Source organism: Salvelinus fontinalis, unplaced genomic scaffold, assembly GCF_029448725.1.
Source record: "Salvelinus fontinalis isolate EN_2023a unplaced genomic scaffold, ASM2944872v1 scaffold_0011, whole genome shotgun sequence".
Taxonomy (NCBI): domain Eukaryota; kingdom Metazoa; phylum Chordata; class Actinopteri; order Salmoniformes; family Salmonidae; genus Salvelinus; species Salvelinus fontinalis.
In genome coordinates, this window is record NW_026600220.1 from 856,087 (window position 1) to 872,732 (window position 16,646).

At 39.2% G+C, this 16,646-nt stretch overlaps 1 protein-coding gene across 1 annotated transcript in view; it reads left to right on the plus strand.

Moving 5' to 3' along the window:
• Window positions 1–9,193: 9,193 nt before the first annotated feature.
• Window positions 9,194–16,646, plus strand: part of LOC129842091 (interferon-induced very large GTPase 1-like) — a 38,250-nt gene continuing 30,797 nt past the window's right edge. Inside the window, exons 1-2 of the mRNA XM_055910484.1 lie at window positions 9,194–9,303; window positions 10,512–10,781. Of these exons, the coding sequence (XP_055766459.1) occupies window positions 9,252–9,303; window positions 10,512–10,781 (322 nt within the window). The 5' untranslated portion in view covers window positions 9,194–9,251. The remainder of the gene's footprint in view (window positions 9,304–10,511; window positions 10,782–16,646) is intronic.

Here is a 16,646-nt window from a genome sequence, read left to right on the forward strand (position 1 = left end):
ACTTTGATAGAAACACAGCCTGGATTTGAACCAGGGTGTCTGTAGTGACACCTCCAGCACTGAGATGCTGTGCCTTACACCGCTGTGCCACTTGAGAGTCAAAAGGCACAGGGTATCTTCAAAATACAACACAAGCTAATACTTATCTGATGCAATTAGCATTGTTTTACAGAGCTAATAGAAGAATGTAGCTGGCTACATAAGCACGAATGAATATAACACCATAAAGGTTACGAAATGAGTAACGTTACCTCGGGGGTCCGCGGTTATAAGGAATATACACAAATATATTATGCTCCATACATACAGTAAACTGCATAACACAACATATAGACACTATTATAATGTATTAGGCACTTACTTTGATAGAAACGCACACATTTCCAAAGTTATTATTGGTAACGAAAACAACTATGACTGTGATGCAGGCAACAGAAGGAAAATGTGAACACGTGTGTGCAGGATGGGAGATGCGCAAATGTCTGCAGACTTGAACTGCTTAAACAATTGGGAAGTGCTTGGGGAATTTTGTCCGGGTCAGAAATGTCCCAAAAAATTTATTGGTCCACAAAAGTAAAAATGACTACTTTTATATGAATGAATGAGGAGGCGGAACACACCTCAATTCAAACTGTTCTTAGAAAATAAAAAACTTGTCAGAAAATATTTAGAAATGTAAAAGTTGATAACAGCCTACAAACAAAAACAGGCTGCGTGCCTTGGTTTGAGGGCAGCACGGATTAAATGTACTGTTGCGTAACAATCACATTCTGGAATGGAGAGATATCGTGTAAGCATCCGGATTAGTCTCCCGCTCGTTGAAAGCGGCAGCTCTAGCCTTTAGTTCGATGCGGATGTTGCCTGTAATCCATGGCTTCTGGTTGGGATATGTACATACAGTCACTGTGGAGACGACGTTGTCGATGCACTTATTGATGAAGCCGATGACTGAGGTGGTGTATTCCTCGATGCCATTGGATGAATCCCGGAACATATTCCAGTCTGTGCTAGCAAAACAGTCCTGTAGTGTAGCATCTGTGTCAACTGACCACTTCCGTATTGAGCGAGTCACTGGTACTTCCTGCTTTAGTTTTTGCTTGTAAGCAGGAATCAGGAGGAAAGAATTCTGGTCAGATTTTCCAAATGGAGGGCGGGGGAGAGCTTTGTATGCATCTCTGTGTGTGGAGTAAAGGTTGTTTAGGAATTTTTCCCCCCTGGTTGCACATGTGACATGCTGGTAAAGATTTGGTAAAACTGATTTAAGTTTTCCTGTATTAAAGTCTCCGGCCACTAGGAGCGTAGCTTCTGGGTGAGCATTTTCTTCTTTGCTTATGGCCTTATAGAGTTGATTGAGAGCGGTCTAGTGCCAGCTTCGCTTTGTGGTGGTAAATAGACGGCTATGAATAATACAGATGAGAATTCTCTTGGTAGATATTGTGGTCAACAGCTTATCATAAGGTACTCTACCTCAGGCAAGCAATACCTCGAGACTTCTTTAATATTAGACATCGTGCACCAGCTGTTATTGACAAAAAGACACACCAGCTCTATATTGTCAGTTTCTTCGTTCAGCCACGTCTCGGTGAAACTTAAGATGTTACAGTTTTTAATGTCCTGTTGGTAGGATAATCTTAATAATAGGTAATCAATTTTATTTTCCAACAATTGCTTGCACGTTAGCAAGAAGAATGGGAGGCATTGGGAGTTTACTCGCTCACCTCCGGATTCTCAGAAGGATCCCCGATCTCCTTTTTCTGCATTTTTTCTTCATGCAAAAGGCGTGGATCTGGGCCTGTTCCAGTGAAAGCAGGAAAAAGTTTATTCGAGTCCACAGTGAATAATCGCTTTTCTGATATCCAGAATTTATTTTCGGTTATAAGAGATGGTAGCAGAAACAGTATGTAAACAATAAGTAAAAAAATAAGTTACGAAGAAAAAATAAAAAAATTGCACAATTGGTTGGGAGAATGTAAAACGTCAGCCATGTTCTTCGGCGCCATCTTTTTAATGTGTCATCTTATGCGCGATTGCGTTGACAACTGCCATTCGTTCACTTTGGTACAGTGCGTCAATATATCTGATTATCAGCTGTTGTCCAACACTTAAGTCGGAAAAGACGAGTGAATTGTGATCAAACACCAAAATATATATCTAGTTTAAGTATTTAGTACTCTAGTATGTGTATTTGGACAAGGCCAATGATTTTATGACCAAATGTTTCCTATTTACACTTTGTAGTCAATTTTAGCACTAGAATAAATGTTTCTTACTATTAATGCCATATACAGATGTAGGCTATGGCAGGATGCTTCAAAAAGCAATGTCACTTCAAACCAAATACCATAACAAGTTGCACAGATATAATTTTGGAGGATGTTATAGGAATTCTGGTATTTATATAACATTTCCCGTAGAATAACTAACTATTTTCCAGGATAATATTATTTATTTATGTATTTATTTTATTTTATTTAATTAACCTTTATTTAAACAGGGAGTTACATTGAGATGAAAAATCTCTTTTACAAGAGAGCCCTGTACAAATGACAATAAAAACAGAATATTAAAATAACATACACATGTGTATAAAACAATATAATTCAGCACAATAAAAAATAAACACATTTAATAAAAGCAATCACATTCAACTACATAGAGGTCCTCAGTCAATCATTTTACCTGCCTGAGTGGCACCAGCACATCTAACTGCAGTGAACTCTGCAGATTGTTCCACAAATTAGGGGCAAAACATCTGTGGAAACTGGAGGGGTCTCTAATGTTATCCATTCCTGTGAACGGGTTTGATAACTTTTGATTCTTATCTTAATTAATGATGTTTCTGTCAAATTGCTTTGTAAATAAATAAAAGAGAATTGTCACGCTCTGAACTTAGAGAGCCTTTTTATTCTCTATTTTGGTTAGGTCAGGGTGTGACTAGGGTGGGTACTCTAGTTTTGTATATCTATGTGTTCTATTTCTTTGTTGGCCTAGTATGGTTCCCAATCAGAGGCAGCTGTTTATCGTTGTCTCTGATTGGGGATCATACTTAGGCAGCCGGTTTTCCACCTGAGTTTGTGGGATTTTGTCTTTGTTTGTGTGTAGTTGCTTTCTGCACTGCATATTAGCTTTATGTTCGTTTTTTGTATTTTGTTGTTTTCCGGTGTCATTTTTAATAAAGAAAAATGTACGCCTACCACGCTGCACCTTGGTCTCATTCTCCAAATGAAGGACGTAACAAGAATGCTGCTTCATCCCACATTTTTGTACAGACTACAATGATGAGTCCTAAAATTGTCCCCTGTAATGAAACGTATTGCTGAATGGTGGACTGTGTCCAAGGGTTTTAAAACAGAGGTTGCCGCATGCATGTAAACAATATCACCAAAATCCAATACAGGGAGAAGCGTTGTTTGAACAATCTTTCTCCTTTTTTTAATACTAAGGCATGATTTATTTTGATATAAAAAACAATCTTGGATCTTCTTAGTCAAATTTTTTAAATGCGTTACGAAGGACAACTTTTCATCAATCCAGACACCCAGGTAGTTATATTGAGAAACAAGCTCAATTTGGGCTTTTTTTATAGCGCAAATATGCAGGTCCTCATGGTCAACATTTCATGACCTAGAGGCACTAAGGCACTGCATCGCAGAACTAGAGGCGTCACTACAGACCGGGTTAGATCCCAGGCGTTATCATAACCGGCCGTGATCGGGAGCCCCACGGGGCGGTGCACAATTGGCCCAGCATCGTCCGAGTTAGGGGAGGGTTTGGCCGGGGTAGGCCGTCATTGTAAATAAGAATTTGTTTTTTTTAACTGACTTGCCTAGTTAAATAAAGGTTAAACAAAACATTTTTACATTTTATGGGGCTGTTTTGCTTTCACTGGTCCTGGGGCCCTTGTTAAGGTAAACAGCATCATGTTTTCTACCGACTATCAGGACATTTTAGCCAAAAACCTGCTGAAACTTGGCCGCAAGTGGATCTTCCAGCAAGACAATAACCCTAGGCACATGTCAAAATCCACAAAGAAGTTGCTAATTGATGACAAAATCTACATTTTGCAATGGCCATTTCCCTCTCCAGACATCAACCCCATTGAAAACCTGTTGTTTGAATTGAAGAGGGCAGTCCAGGATAGAAGGATATCGAGGATCTGAAAAGATTCTGTATGGAGCAGTTATGTAAGATCCCTCCTAACGTGTTCTCCAATCTCATAAAACATTTTAGAATAAGGGTAAGTGCCACAGAGGTGGCAACACAGGTTAAAAAGTGGTGTGGCAAAATGTATTTTCTGGGGCCTAGAGTTTTTCCTGATATCATGACCTGGTCAGGTAAAACTCTGGGTCCTATTCGTAAGCTATGACTAGATATATTCTCTTTTCATCTGTGCTATGATTATAGGGCTGGGGTTTTTCTTGTCGGGTCAGGTGAATTTTAAACACCCCCCTAAGGTGCATCAAACCCTTTCAAACTACCACAAACTTGTTATTATTCATTCTGAATCTGATATCAAAATAGTCATAGACAACAACTTCAATGGAAACATCCTCTGTAGTTTAGTAAACTATTATAGCATGGCTGAGCGTTATGCAAAGAATGGTTGCAATGTCTTTAAATAATACAGTATACTGAACAAAAATATAAATCCAACATGCAACAATGTCAATGATTTTGCTCAGTTACAATTCGTTTAAGGAAACCAGTCAAAATAAATATATTCATTGGGCCCTAGTCTATGGATTTCACATGACTGGGCAGGGGGCGCAGCCTGGGCTGGGAGGGCATATATCCACCCACTTGGGAGCCAGGCCACCCAATGGGGATCCATGCCCAGCCAATCAGATTTAGTTTTTCCCCACAAAGGGCTTCATTACAGACAGAAACACTCCAGGCTGTCCAGGAGGCTGGTCTCAGACGATTCCGCAGATGTGGAGGTCCCGGGCTGGCGTGGTTACACATGGTCTGTGGTTGTGAGGCCGGTTGGACGTACTGACAAATTCTGTGGTATTGTGGTATTGTGTTGTGTGACAAAACTTCACATTTTAGAGAGGTCTTTTATTGTCCCCAGCACAAGGTTCACCTGTGTAAAGGTGCTGTCTAATCAGCTTCTTGATATGCCACACCTGTCAGGTGGATGGATTACCTTGGCAAAGAAGAATTGTCACTAACAGGGATGTAAACAAATGTGTGCACAAAATTTGAGCGAAATAAGCTTTTTGTGCATATGGAACATTTCTGTGATCATTTCATCTCATGAACATGGGACCAGCACTTTACATGTTGAATTTATATTTTTGTTCAGTAATAATTTCACTCTATACACACACACAATGTTAAGCAGTGGAATTTGAAAAATAAAAGACGGGCAGTTTTCAATGTAGAAAAGTATTACAATTTTATGTCATAAACCAATTTTTTGTTAATCTGATTAGCGCTCATCTGCAATTATTCATTCTGTAATCTTTATGTAAGACAGGGTACATTTAACACTATATGCAGTAGACAGTAACAAGGCAGGGTTACATTTAACACTATACACAGTAGACTTTGTAACAAAGCAGGGTTACATTTAACACTATAAACAGTAGACTTTGTAACAACGCAGGGTTACATTTTACACTAAACACAGTAGACTTTGTAACAATGCAGGGTTACATTTAACACTATACACAGTATACTTTGTAACGAGGATGTTTTATGTGTCCTCGTCTCCATCTGGCCCACCAGAGGTTGGTTCCTTGCTGCTCACTGTAGTGACTGATTGCCTGATGACTGCCGTTTTACTGGCTCCTAACTATTTAGTGTGTTTTTTCGCATTGTTTGTAAATTATTTTGTACATAATGTTGCTGCTACCGTCTCTTATAACCGGAAAGAGCTTCTGGATATCAGAACAGCGATTACTCACCTTGAACTAGAGAAAGTTTTTTCTTTAACGAATCCGACGCGAATGATACAATATACTGCTTCTCTGAGACCAGGCCCAAATCCACGTCATTCGCGTGAGGAAAAGACGGCAATACAGGGGGCGGTGATCGGGGTGCCTTGTGAGAATTCGTCGGCAAGTGGGTAACCCACCTTTACCATCCGTTATATTGGCCAACGTGCAATCCCTGGAAAATAAAGTGGATGATCTCCGCTCAAGACTATCCTACCAACGGGATATTAAAAACTGTAATATCTTGTGTTTCATCGAGTCATGGCTGGACGACGACACGGATATACAGTAAGACGAGGGGGGGTGGTGTATGTCTATTTGTCAATAACAACTGGTGCGCGATGTCTAATATTAAAGAGGTCTTGAGGTATTGCTCGCTTGAGGTAGAATACCTCAGCTTCAAACAAAAACAAAACGAAACAAAACAATTTCTCCTGGTACATTTATCTCCATCTACTGTACTTATCAAAAGGTGCAGTTATATGATTGACTGTAGACCGTACTATCAACCAAGAGAGTTTTAATTTATATTTGATATTTTATATTATTTTATACCACCACAAACCGATGCTGGCACTAAGACCGCATTCAACGAGCTGTATAAAGCCATGAGCAAACAAGAAAATGCTCATCCAGAAGCGGTGCTCCTTGTGGCCGGAGACTTTAATGCAGGCAAACTTAAATCTGTTTTACCTCATTTCTACCGGCACGCCACATGTACAACCAGAGGGAAAAAAACTCTAGACCACCTTTACTCCACACACAAAGCTGTCCCTCACCCTCCATTTGGCAAATCTGACCATAATTATATCCTCCTGATTCCTGCTTACAAGCAAAAACTAAAGCAGGAAGTACCAGTGACTCGCTCAATACGGAAGTGGTCAAACGACGTGGATGCTACGCTACAGGACTGTTTTGGTATCATGTTCCGGGATTCATCCAATGGCATTGAGGAGTATACCACCTCAGTCACCAGCTTCATCAATAAGTGCATCGACGACCTCGTCCCCACAGGTACCGTACGTACATATCCCAACCAGAAGCCATGGATTACAAGCAACATCTGGGCTAAAGGTTAGAGCTGCCGCTTTCAAGGAGCGGGAGACTAATCCGGATGCTTATAAGAAATCCCCCTATGCCCTCAGACAAACCATCAAACAAGCAAAGCATCAATACAGGTCTAAGATTGAATCCTACTACACCGACTCTGATGCTCGTCGGATGTGGCAGGGCTTGCAAACTATTACAGACTACAAAGAGAAAACCAACCTCGAGCTGCCCAGTGACACGAGCCTACCAGATAAGCTAAATGCCTTTTATGCTCGCTTCGAGGCAAGCCACACTGATGCATGCATGAGAGCACCAGCTGTTCCGGACGACTGTGTGATCACGCTCTCCGTAGCAATAGAGCAAAAGATTCTTCAAAAAATTTGAGATTCTTCAAATAGTCACCCTTTGCCTTGATGACAGCTGTGCACACTCTTGGCATTCTCTCAACCAGCTTCACCTGGAATGCTTTTCCAACAGTCTTGAATGAGTTCCCACATATGCTGAGCACTTGTTGGCTACTTTTCCCTCACTTTGCAGTCCGACTCATCCCAAAACATCTCAATTTGGTTGAGGTCGGGGGATTGTGGAGGCCAGGTCATCTGATGCAGCACTCCATCACTCTCCTTCTTGGTAAAATAGCCCTTACACAGCCTGGAGATGTGTTGGGTCATTGTCCTGTTGAAAAACAAATGATAGTCAAACTAAGTCCAAACCAGATGGGATGGCGTATCGCTGCAGAATGCTGTGGTAGCCATAATGGTTAAGTGTTCCTTGAATTCTAAATAAATCACGGACAGTGTCACCAGCAAAGCACCCCCAGACCATAACACCTCCTTCTCCATGGTTTACGATAGGAAATACACATGCGGAGATCATCAAACGTTCACCCACACCGTTTCTAACAAAGAAATTGCGGTTGCAACCAAAAATCTACAATTTGGACTCCAGACCAAAGGACAAATTATCCACCGGTCTAATGTCTATTGTTCGTGTCTCTTGGCCCAAGCAAGTCTCTTCTTATTATTGGTGTCCTTTAGTAGAGGTTTCTTTGCAGCAATTCAACCAAGGCCTGATTCACACAGTCTCCTCTGAAAGGTTGATGTTGAGATGTGTCTGTTACTTGAACTCTGTGAAGCAGTTATTTAGGCTGCAATTTATGAGGCTGGTAATTCTAATGAACTTTTCCTCTGCAGCAAAGGCAACTCTGGGTCTTCCATTCCTGTGGCGGTCCAATGGAACTGAGAGCCAGTTCCATTGTAGCACTTGATGGTTTTTGCAACTGCGCTTTCAAAGTTTTTGACATTTTCTGGATTGACTGACCTTCATGTCTTAAAGTAATGATGGAGTGTCGTTTCTCTTTGCTTATTTGAACTGTTCTTGACCTACTATGGACTTGGTCTTTTACCAAGTAGGGCTGTCTTCTGTATACCCCCCCCCCTCCCCATCCTGCCACAACACATCTGATTGGCTCAAACATATTAAGGAAAGAAATTCCACAAATTAACTTTTAAGAAGGCACACCTGTTAATTGAAATGCATTCCAGGTGACTACCTCATTAAGATGATTGAAAGAATTCCAAGAGTGTGAAAAGCTGTCATCAAGTCAAAGGGTGGCTATTTGAAGAATCTCAAATATAAATATATTTGGATTTGTTTAACACTTTTTTGGTTACTACATGATTCCAAATATGTTGTTTCACATTTCTGATGTCTTCACTATTATTACACAATGTCGAAAATAGTAAAAATTAAGAAAAACGCTTGAATGAGTAGGTTTTCTAAAACTTTTGACCGGTAGTGTCTGTTTCTATTAATATTAGTACAAAATAATTTCCCATTTCGTTTGCATACAATAAAGCTTAATATTTGTATTTTTAATGTATCCTTTTTATGCACATTTTTATCAAGGGTGCCAATACTTTTGGACCTGACTGTATATATTTTTGGGGGCAGAAACAATTTAGCAGCGGAATTGCCGAATAAATATATTTTGATACATTACAAATCCAACTTATGTTGTGTGATTTCTGTTTTTAGCAAATTTATATTTCTTCCCATATCTAAAGGCATTACAACACAGACTTTAAAAAAACTTTTAATTACTATTATTTAACTTTTCCTCATGTAGAATATTTCTAGAGTTAAACAGTAGCACTAACAATAACGTATTTCCCCTTAGTACTGCCTACTCCAGAACAGTTGACTGTTGACTGGGTAAGCACCACATCAAATGTTCTTAGCTGGAGCCAGCCACCAGGATTTATGCTGGAAAATGGAAAGCAAAGTCAACTGGCGTCAACAACCTTCACCACAAGTAAGGAATTACCCTACTTAAGTATTAGCTCTGGTGTCCAACTGACTAGTTATTTAAATTACTCTAATGTAAATTAACTAATCATATTTGGATGTGTCAGAATGGGATGTAAAGGTACACTATCTTCTCTGATGAGAAATATATGAAGTTCAATTCCCCAGTTTTCACAATGCAGTTTGGTGCTGAAATTAATTATTAAAAAAAAATAATTATAATAATATCTTTGTTCATGGTTTCTTCCACTCCTGTGAGTCATTATGTCAAGGACTTGGTGTGCCTCTGCTTGCTTTAACCCAATGAGTCCCAACGTCACACCTGCAAGATTTAGTACTTTTAAACCCTTTTAACCATTGTGAACAGACTTCTGGGTTGTACCATTGGATTTGTCTATTTCTTCTGCATCCGTTGGTATCAACCAGTGTTTGTGAGACAAGGGTGGATCACGAAGGATCCTGGGGCTGGGTCTTTTTTCAGAAACGTCTGTTGAGTCCGAATGGTTTGAGCTTCAAACTATGAACACTATCTATGAAAAGCTGAGACTCTCAAGAACACTCACAAGGAACATGTTTTGCTCTATGATGCTCACAAGCTAAACAAGAGTTGTTAGAAGGTGAGGAGGTCTTCATAGAAGATCATATGAAATCCCAGTACATAGTGTCTATAATACTGTAATAAGCTCACATAGTTGCTGTCACAAACTCCAAATTCCACACAGTTGTCACTGAAGAATTGGATATTCCTTTCCCATTGAGCAAACACTTTCTGTACTAACAGCATGAATATAAATCAATTCATTTCAGGATCTTTTGCTACCGCAGCCCACATTTTTTCTATTGACATTTGTCAACAACACTCAAGGATGCAACGGTTTATGTCGTTTTTTTGTGTTCTACTTGTAGCCCTGGTTGTCCTGAAAAGAAAATGGTTAAACACTTCATTTTGAGGCTAAATATAAGGGCTGGACATGCAAACAAGTGAAAGTCAATTAAATGAAAAGCCATATTTTGCTGGGTTCTCTGGACTGATAGCGTTACGTTTATCCAAAGTACAGTGTTAAACATTTGTTATTGTGGAGAGTATTTATAATTACAGCATTGTTTTTTAGTTTTTTATTGTCATGGTGGCAACAATTGAGCAGTGGCATAGTGAAGTTGCTAAATGAATATAGTCGAAACCCTTCATTTATTATTGAATGTATTTTCCCTTAGTACTTCCTGCTCCAGACCAGCTGACTGTTGACTCAGTGGACACCACATCAGCTGCTGTTAGCTGGAGCCAGCCACCAGGATTGGACCAAACCCAACATCATTACCAGATCTCCTACCAGTGTCCAGGGACAGAACCACACATCACTACCACGTCTTCACACAGCATCACTCTCTCTGACCTGCAAGGTGGTACTCAGTACTCTGTCACTGTCTGCACTGTGCTGGAAAATGGAAAGCAAAGTGAACTGGTGTCAACAACCCTCACCACAAGTAAGGGATTACATTACTTAAGTATTATATCTGGTGTCAAAGTTTGTTTAAACCTTAACTAGTTATCAAAAGTACTCTATAAACAAATCATAGTAGATGTGTCAGTATGGGATGTAAAGGTACAGTATCTTCCCTGATGAGAAATATATGATGGTAAATTCTCCAGTTCCCACAATGCAGTTTGGTGCTGAAATGAATAAAAAAATAATATATAATAATATCTGAGTTCATTGTTTCTTCCACTCCTGTGAGTAATTATGTCAAGGACTTGGTGTGCCTTTGCTTGCTTTATCCCAATGAGTCCCAACGTCACACCTTCCAGATTTTGTACTTTTAAACCCTTTTAACTATTTTGTACAGACTTCTTGGTTGTACCATTGGATTTGTCTATTTCTTCTGAATCCGTTGGAATCAACCAGTGTTTGTGAGACAAGGATGGATCACGAAGGATCCTGGGGCCGGGTCTTTTTTCAGAAACATCTGTTGAGTCCGAATGGTTTGAGCTACAATGTCACGACTTCCACCGAAGTTGTTCCCTCTCCTTGTTCGGTGTTCGGCGGTCGACGTCACCGGCTTTCTAGCCGCCACCGATCCATGTTTCATTTTTCCTTTTGTTTTGTCTGTTTACACACCTGGTTCCCATCTCTTAATTATGTTCCTTATTTAACCCTCTGGTTTCCCTTTCTGTTTTGTGCAAGATTGTCTTTCGTGTATTCCGGTGTGTTGTATTTTGAGTCATGTTTTGTCATTGTTTGGAACGGGATTTTGTTACGTTTTGGATTGAGTAAATCAGTGATTGTTACTCTTACCTGTGTCCTGCGCCTGACTCCTTCGCTATCTTTTAGATAGACTCTGACATACAAAAAGTGAAAAGCTGAGATTCTCAAGAACACTCACAAGGAACATGTTTTTCTCTATGACGCTCACAAGACAAACAAGAGTTGTTAGAAGGTCTTGAGGTCTTCATAGAAGATCATAGGAAATCCCAGTACATAGTGTCTATAATACTGTAATAAGCTCACATAGTTGCTGTCACAAAATCCAAATTCCACACAGTTGTCACTGAAGAATTGGATATTAATTTCCCATTGAGCAAACACTTTCTGTACTAACAGCATAAATATAAATCAATTCATTTCAGGATCTTTTGCTACCGCAGCCCACATTTTTTCTATTGACATGTGTCAACAACACTCATGGATGCAATGGTTTATGTTGTTTTTTTGTGTTCTACTTGTAGCCCTGGTTGTCCTGAAAAGAAAATGGTTAAACACTTCATTTCGAGGCTAAATATAAGGGCTAGACATCAAACAAATGAAAGTCAATTAAATGAAAAGCCACATTTTCCTGGGTTCTCTGGACTGATAGTGTTACGTTTATCCAAAGTACAGTGTTAAACACTTGTTATTGTGGAGAGTATTTATAATTACAGCATTGTTTTTTTGACCTTGATGGCAACAATTGAGCAGTGGCATAGTGAAGTTGCTAAATACATATAGTGGAAACCCTTCATTCATTAATTCATGTATTTTCCCTTAGAACTTCCTGCTCCAGACCAGCTGACTGTTGACTCAGTGGACACCACATCAGCTGCTGTTAGCTGGAACCAGCCACCAGGATTGGAACAAACCCCACATCATTACCAGATCTCCTACCAGTGTCCAGGGACAGAACCACACATCACTACCACGTCTTCACACAGCATCATTCTCTCTGACCTGCAATGTGGCACTCAGTATTTTGTCACTCTCTGCACTGTGCTGGAAAATGGAAAGCAAAGTCAACTGGCGTCAACAACCCTCACCAAAAGTAAGGAATAACCTACTTAAGTATTATCTCTGGTGTCAAAGTTTATTAAACCTTAACTAGTTTTCAAAATTACCCTATAAACTATATATAGTGAATGACTCATTATGGGATGTAAAGGTACAGTATCTTCCCTGATGAGAAATATATGATGGTAAATTCTCTAGTTCCCACAATGCAGTTTGGTGCTGAAATGAATAAAAATAAAAAATAAAAATATCTTCTTATGGCTGAGATCCCGTTAACGGGATCGAAATGACAACAGCCAGTGAAAGTGCAGGGCGCCAAATTCAAAACAACAGAAATCTCATAATTAAAATTCCTCAGACAGACAAGTATTTTACCCCATTTTAAAGATAAACTTGTTGTTAATTCCACCACAGTGTCCGATTTCAAATAGACTTTACAACGAAAGCACACCAAACGATTATGTTAGGTCTGCACCTAGTCACAGAAAAACCCAGCCATTTTTCCAGCCAAAGAGAGGAGTCACAAAAAGCAGAAATAGAGATAAAATGAATCACTAACCTTTGATGATCTTCATCAGATGACACTCGTAGGACTTCATGTTACCCTCTTATGGCTGCAAGGCAAAGTGTTGAGTAGCCAGTGAAATCGTGCCCATTTCAAACGGCCTCCTACTCAAATCTTGCTTGTCCAGTATGAATATTATTATTCTTTTTGGATAGAAAACACTTTCTAGTTTCTAAAACAGTTGGAATTATTTCTCTGAGTGAAACACAAGTCCTTCTGCAGCACTTTTCCTGACCAGGAAGTGAAATGTCAGAAATCTATGCTCTTTTCAATCTGATGCCTATACATGGTCTTAACACCTACGAGTCTGCTGACAGTCTATACGCCTTCCTATTGGTGTAAAGAGGATGTCAGAGAAGAATTTTTTTTGCTCCTCTTGGTCTGTGGTGGAAAAAAAACTATTTCTTTGACCTGAGCGCCAACTTCTGGTATTCTGAAGGAAGTGGGATGGACTTCTGTTTTGCCTTCCTAACGAACGGCTAACGTCTCCCGCTCGAATTTTTTTGGATATATGTGACCATATCATCGTAATGTATGTTTTTTCAATATAGTTTAATCAGATTATTGAAACTTTATTCGGGAGTTTTGCCGTGTTCCGTCGTATGACTGTGTTTACGTTGGGCCACGGCTACTGGAAATGGTAAATTAACAGGGATATTTCTCATTCTGAAACGAAACAACGACTCATCTGGACAGAGGACGCCTGTTTCAACATTCTGATGAAAGATCAGCCAAAGTAAGACTCATTTTATGATGTTATTTCATATATCTGTCGTGCATGTGAACGGGTCGTGGGCGCCCAAATGTGTCTCTCTATTGTGGCTACGCTAATATAGCGATACATTTTGTTTTCGCTGTAAAACATTTAATAAATCGGAAATATTGTTTGGAATCACAAGTTGCCTATCTTTCAATTGCTGCAAACTATATATTTTTCGGAAATGTTTTATGATGAGTAATAAGCTATTTGACGTTGGTGTCTGTTGGTGTCTGTAAATATTATGGCTGCTTTCGATGCACTTTCTGATTTGTAGCTGAAATGTAAAATATGATTTATACCTGAAATATGCACATTTTTCGAAAAAAAATATGCTATACAATAAATATGTTATCAGACTGTCATCTGATGAATTTGTTTCTTGGTTAGTGGCTATTTATATCTTTATTTGGTCGAATTTGTGATAGCACCTGATGGAGTAAGAAACTGATGCAGTTAGAAAAGTGGTGTCATTTGCTAACGTGGTTAGCTAATAGATTTACATATTTTGTCTTCCCTGTAAAACATTTTAAAAATCGGACATGTTGGTTTGATTCACAAGAAGTTTATCTTTCATCTGGTGTCTTGGACTTGTTAATGTGTGAAAGTTAAATATTTTTAAAAACTAGCTTTTGAATGTCGCGCCCTGCACTTTGAGCTGGATGTTGTCATAGTGTGGGCGGTGTCGGGCTTGCAGCCCAAACAGGTTAAACAATACATGTATGTTTTGTTCGATAAAGTTCATATTTATATCCCAAAATCTTAGTTTACGCGTTACGTTCAGTAATGTTTTGCATCCAAAACATCCAGTGATTTTGCAGAGAGCCACATCAATTTACAGAAATACTCATAATAAACATTGATAAAAGATACAAGTATTACACATGAAACTTTAGATAAACTTCTCGTTAATGCAACCGCTGTGTCAGATTTCATAAAAACTTTACGGAAAAAGCACACCATGCTATAATCTGAGTACAGCTCTCAGAGCCCAAATAAGCCATACAGATATCCGCCATGTTTTGAAGTCAACATAAGTAAGAAATAGCATTATAAATATTCACTTACCTTTGATGATCTTCATCAGAATGCACTCCCAGGAATCCCAGTTCCACAATAAATGTTTTTTTTGTTCGATATAGTCCATCATTTATGTCCAAATACCTCCTTTTTGTTTGCCCGTTCAGTCCAGTAATCCAAATTCATGACACGCAGTTCAGACGAAAAGTCAAACAATTCCATTACAGTTCGTAGAAACATATCAAACGATGTATAGAATCAATCTTTAGGATGTTTTTAACATAAACCTTCAATAACCTTTCAACCGGAGAATTCCTTTGTCTTCAGAAATGCAATGGAAAGCAGGTCGCTCTCACGTGAGAGCGTGTGACTAGCTCATGCCAGGCCCCTGACTCAAAGAACTCTCCTTCCCTCATCCTTCTCAGTAGAAGCATCAAACAAGGTTCTAAAGACTGTTGACATCTAGTGGAAGCATTAGGAAGTGCAATATGACCAATATCCCACTGTATATTGGACAGGCAAACCTACAAACCTCAGATTTCCCACTTCCTGGTTGGATTTCTTCTTAGGTTTTGCCTGCCATATGAGTTCTGTTATACTCACAGACATCATTCAAACAGTTTTAGAAACTTCAGAGTGTTTTCTATCCAGATCTACTAATAATAAGCATATCTTAGCCTCTGGGCCTGAGTAGCAGGCAGTTTACTCTGGGCACCTTTTCATCCAAGCTACTCAATAATGCCACCCAGCCATAAGAAGATATCTGAGTTCATTGTTTCTTCCACTCCTGTGAGTAAGTATGTCAAGGTCTTGGTGTGCCTCTGCTTGCTTTAACCCAATGAGTCCCAACGTCACACCTGCCAGATTTAGTACTTTTAACCATTTTAACTATTATGTACAGACTTCTTGGTTGAACCATTGGATTTGTCTATTTCTTCTGCGTCCGTTGGTATCAACCAGTGTTTGTGAGACAAGGGTGGATCACGAAGGATCCTGGGGCCGGGTCTTTTTTCAGAAACGTCTGTTGAGTACGAATGGTTTGAGCTACAAACTATGAAACGCTATCTATGAAAAGCTGAGACTCTCAAGAACACTCACAAGGAACATGTTTTGCTCTATGACGCTCACAAGCTAAACAAGAGTTGTTAGAAGGTGAGGAGGCCTTCATAGAAGATCCTAGGAAAGACCAGTACATAGTGTCTATAATACTGTAATAAGCTCACATAGTTGCTGTCACAAACTCCAAGTTCCACACATTTGTCACTGAATAATTGGATATTCATTTCCCATTGAGCAAACACTTTCTGTACTAACAGCATGAATATAAATCAATTCATTTCAGGATCTTTTGCTACCACAGCCCACATTTTTTCTATTGACATTTGTCAACAACACTCATGGATGCAACGGTTTATGTCGTTTTTTTGTGTTCTACTTGTAGCCCTGGTTGTCCTGAAAAGAAAATGGTTAAACACTTCATTTCGAGGCTAAATATAATGGCTGGACATGCAAACAAGTGAAAGTCAATTAAATGAAAAGCCACATTTTCCTGGGTTCTCTGGACTGATAGCGTTACGTTTATGCAAAGTACAGTGTAAAACATTTGTTATTGTGGAGAGTATTTATAATTACAGCATTGTTTATATTTTATATTTATTGCCATGGTGGCAAACATTTTACAGTGGCATAGTGAAGTTGCTAAATGCATATAGTGGAAACCCTTCATTTATTAATTAATGTATTTTCCC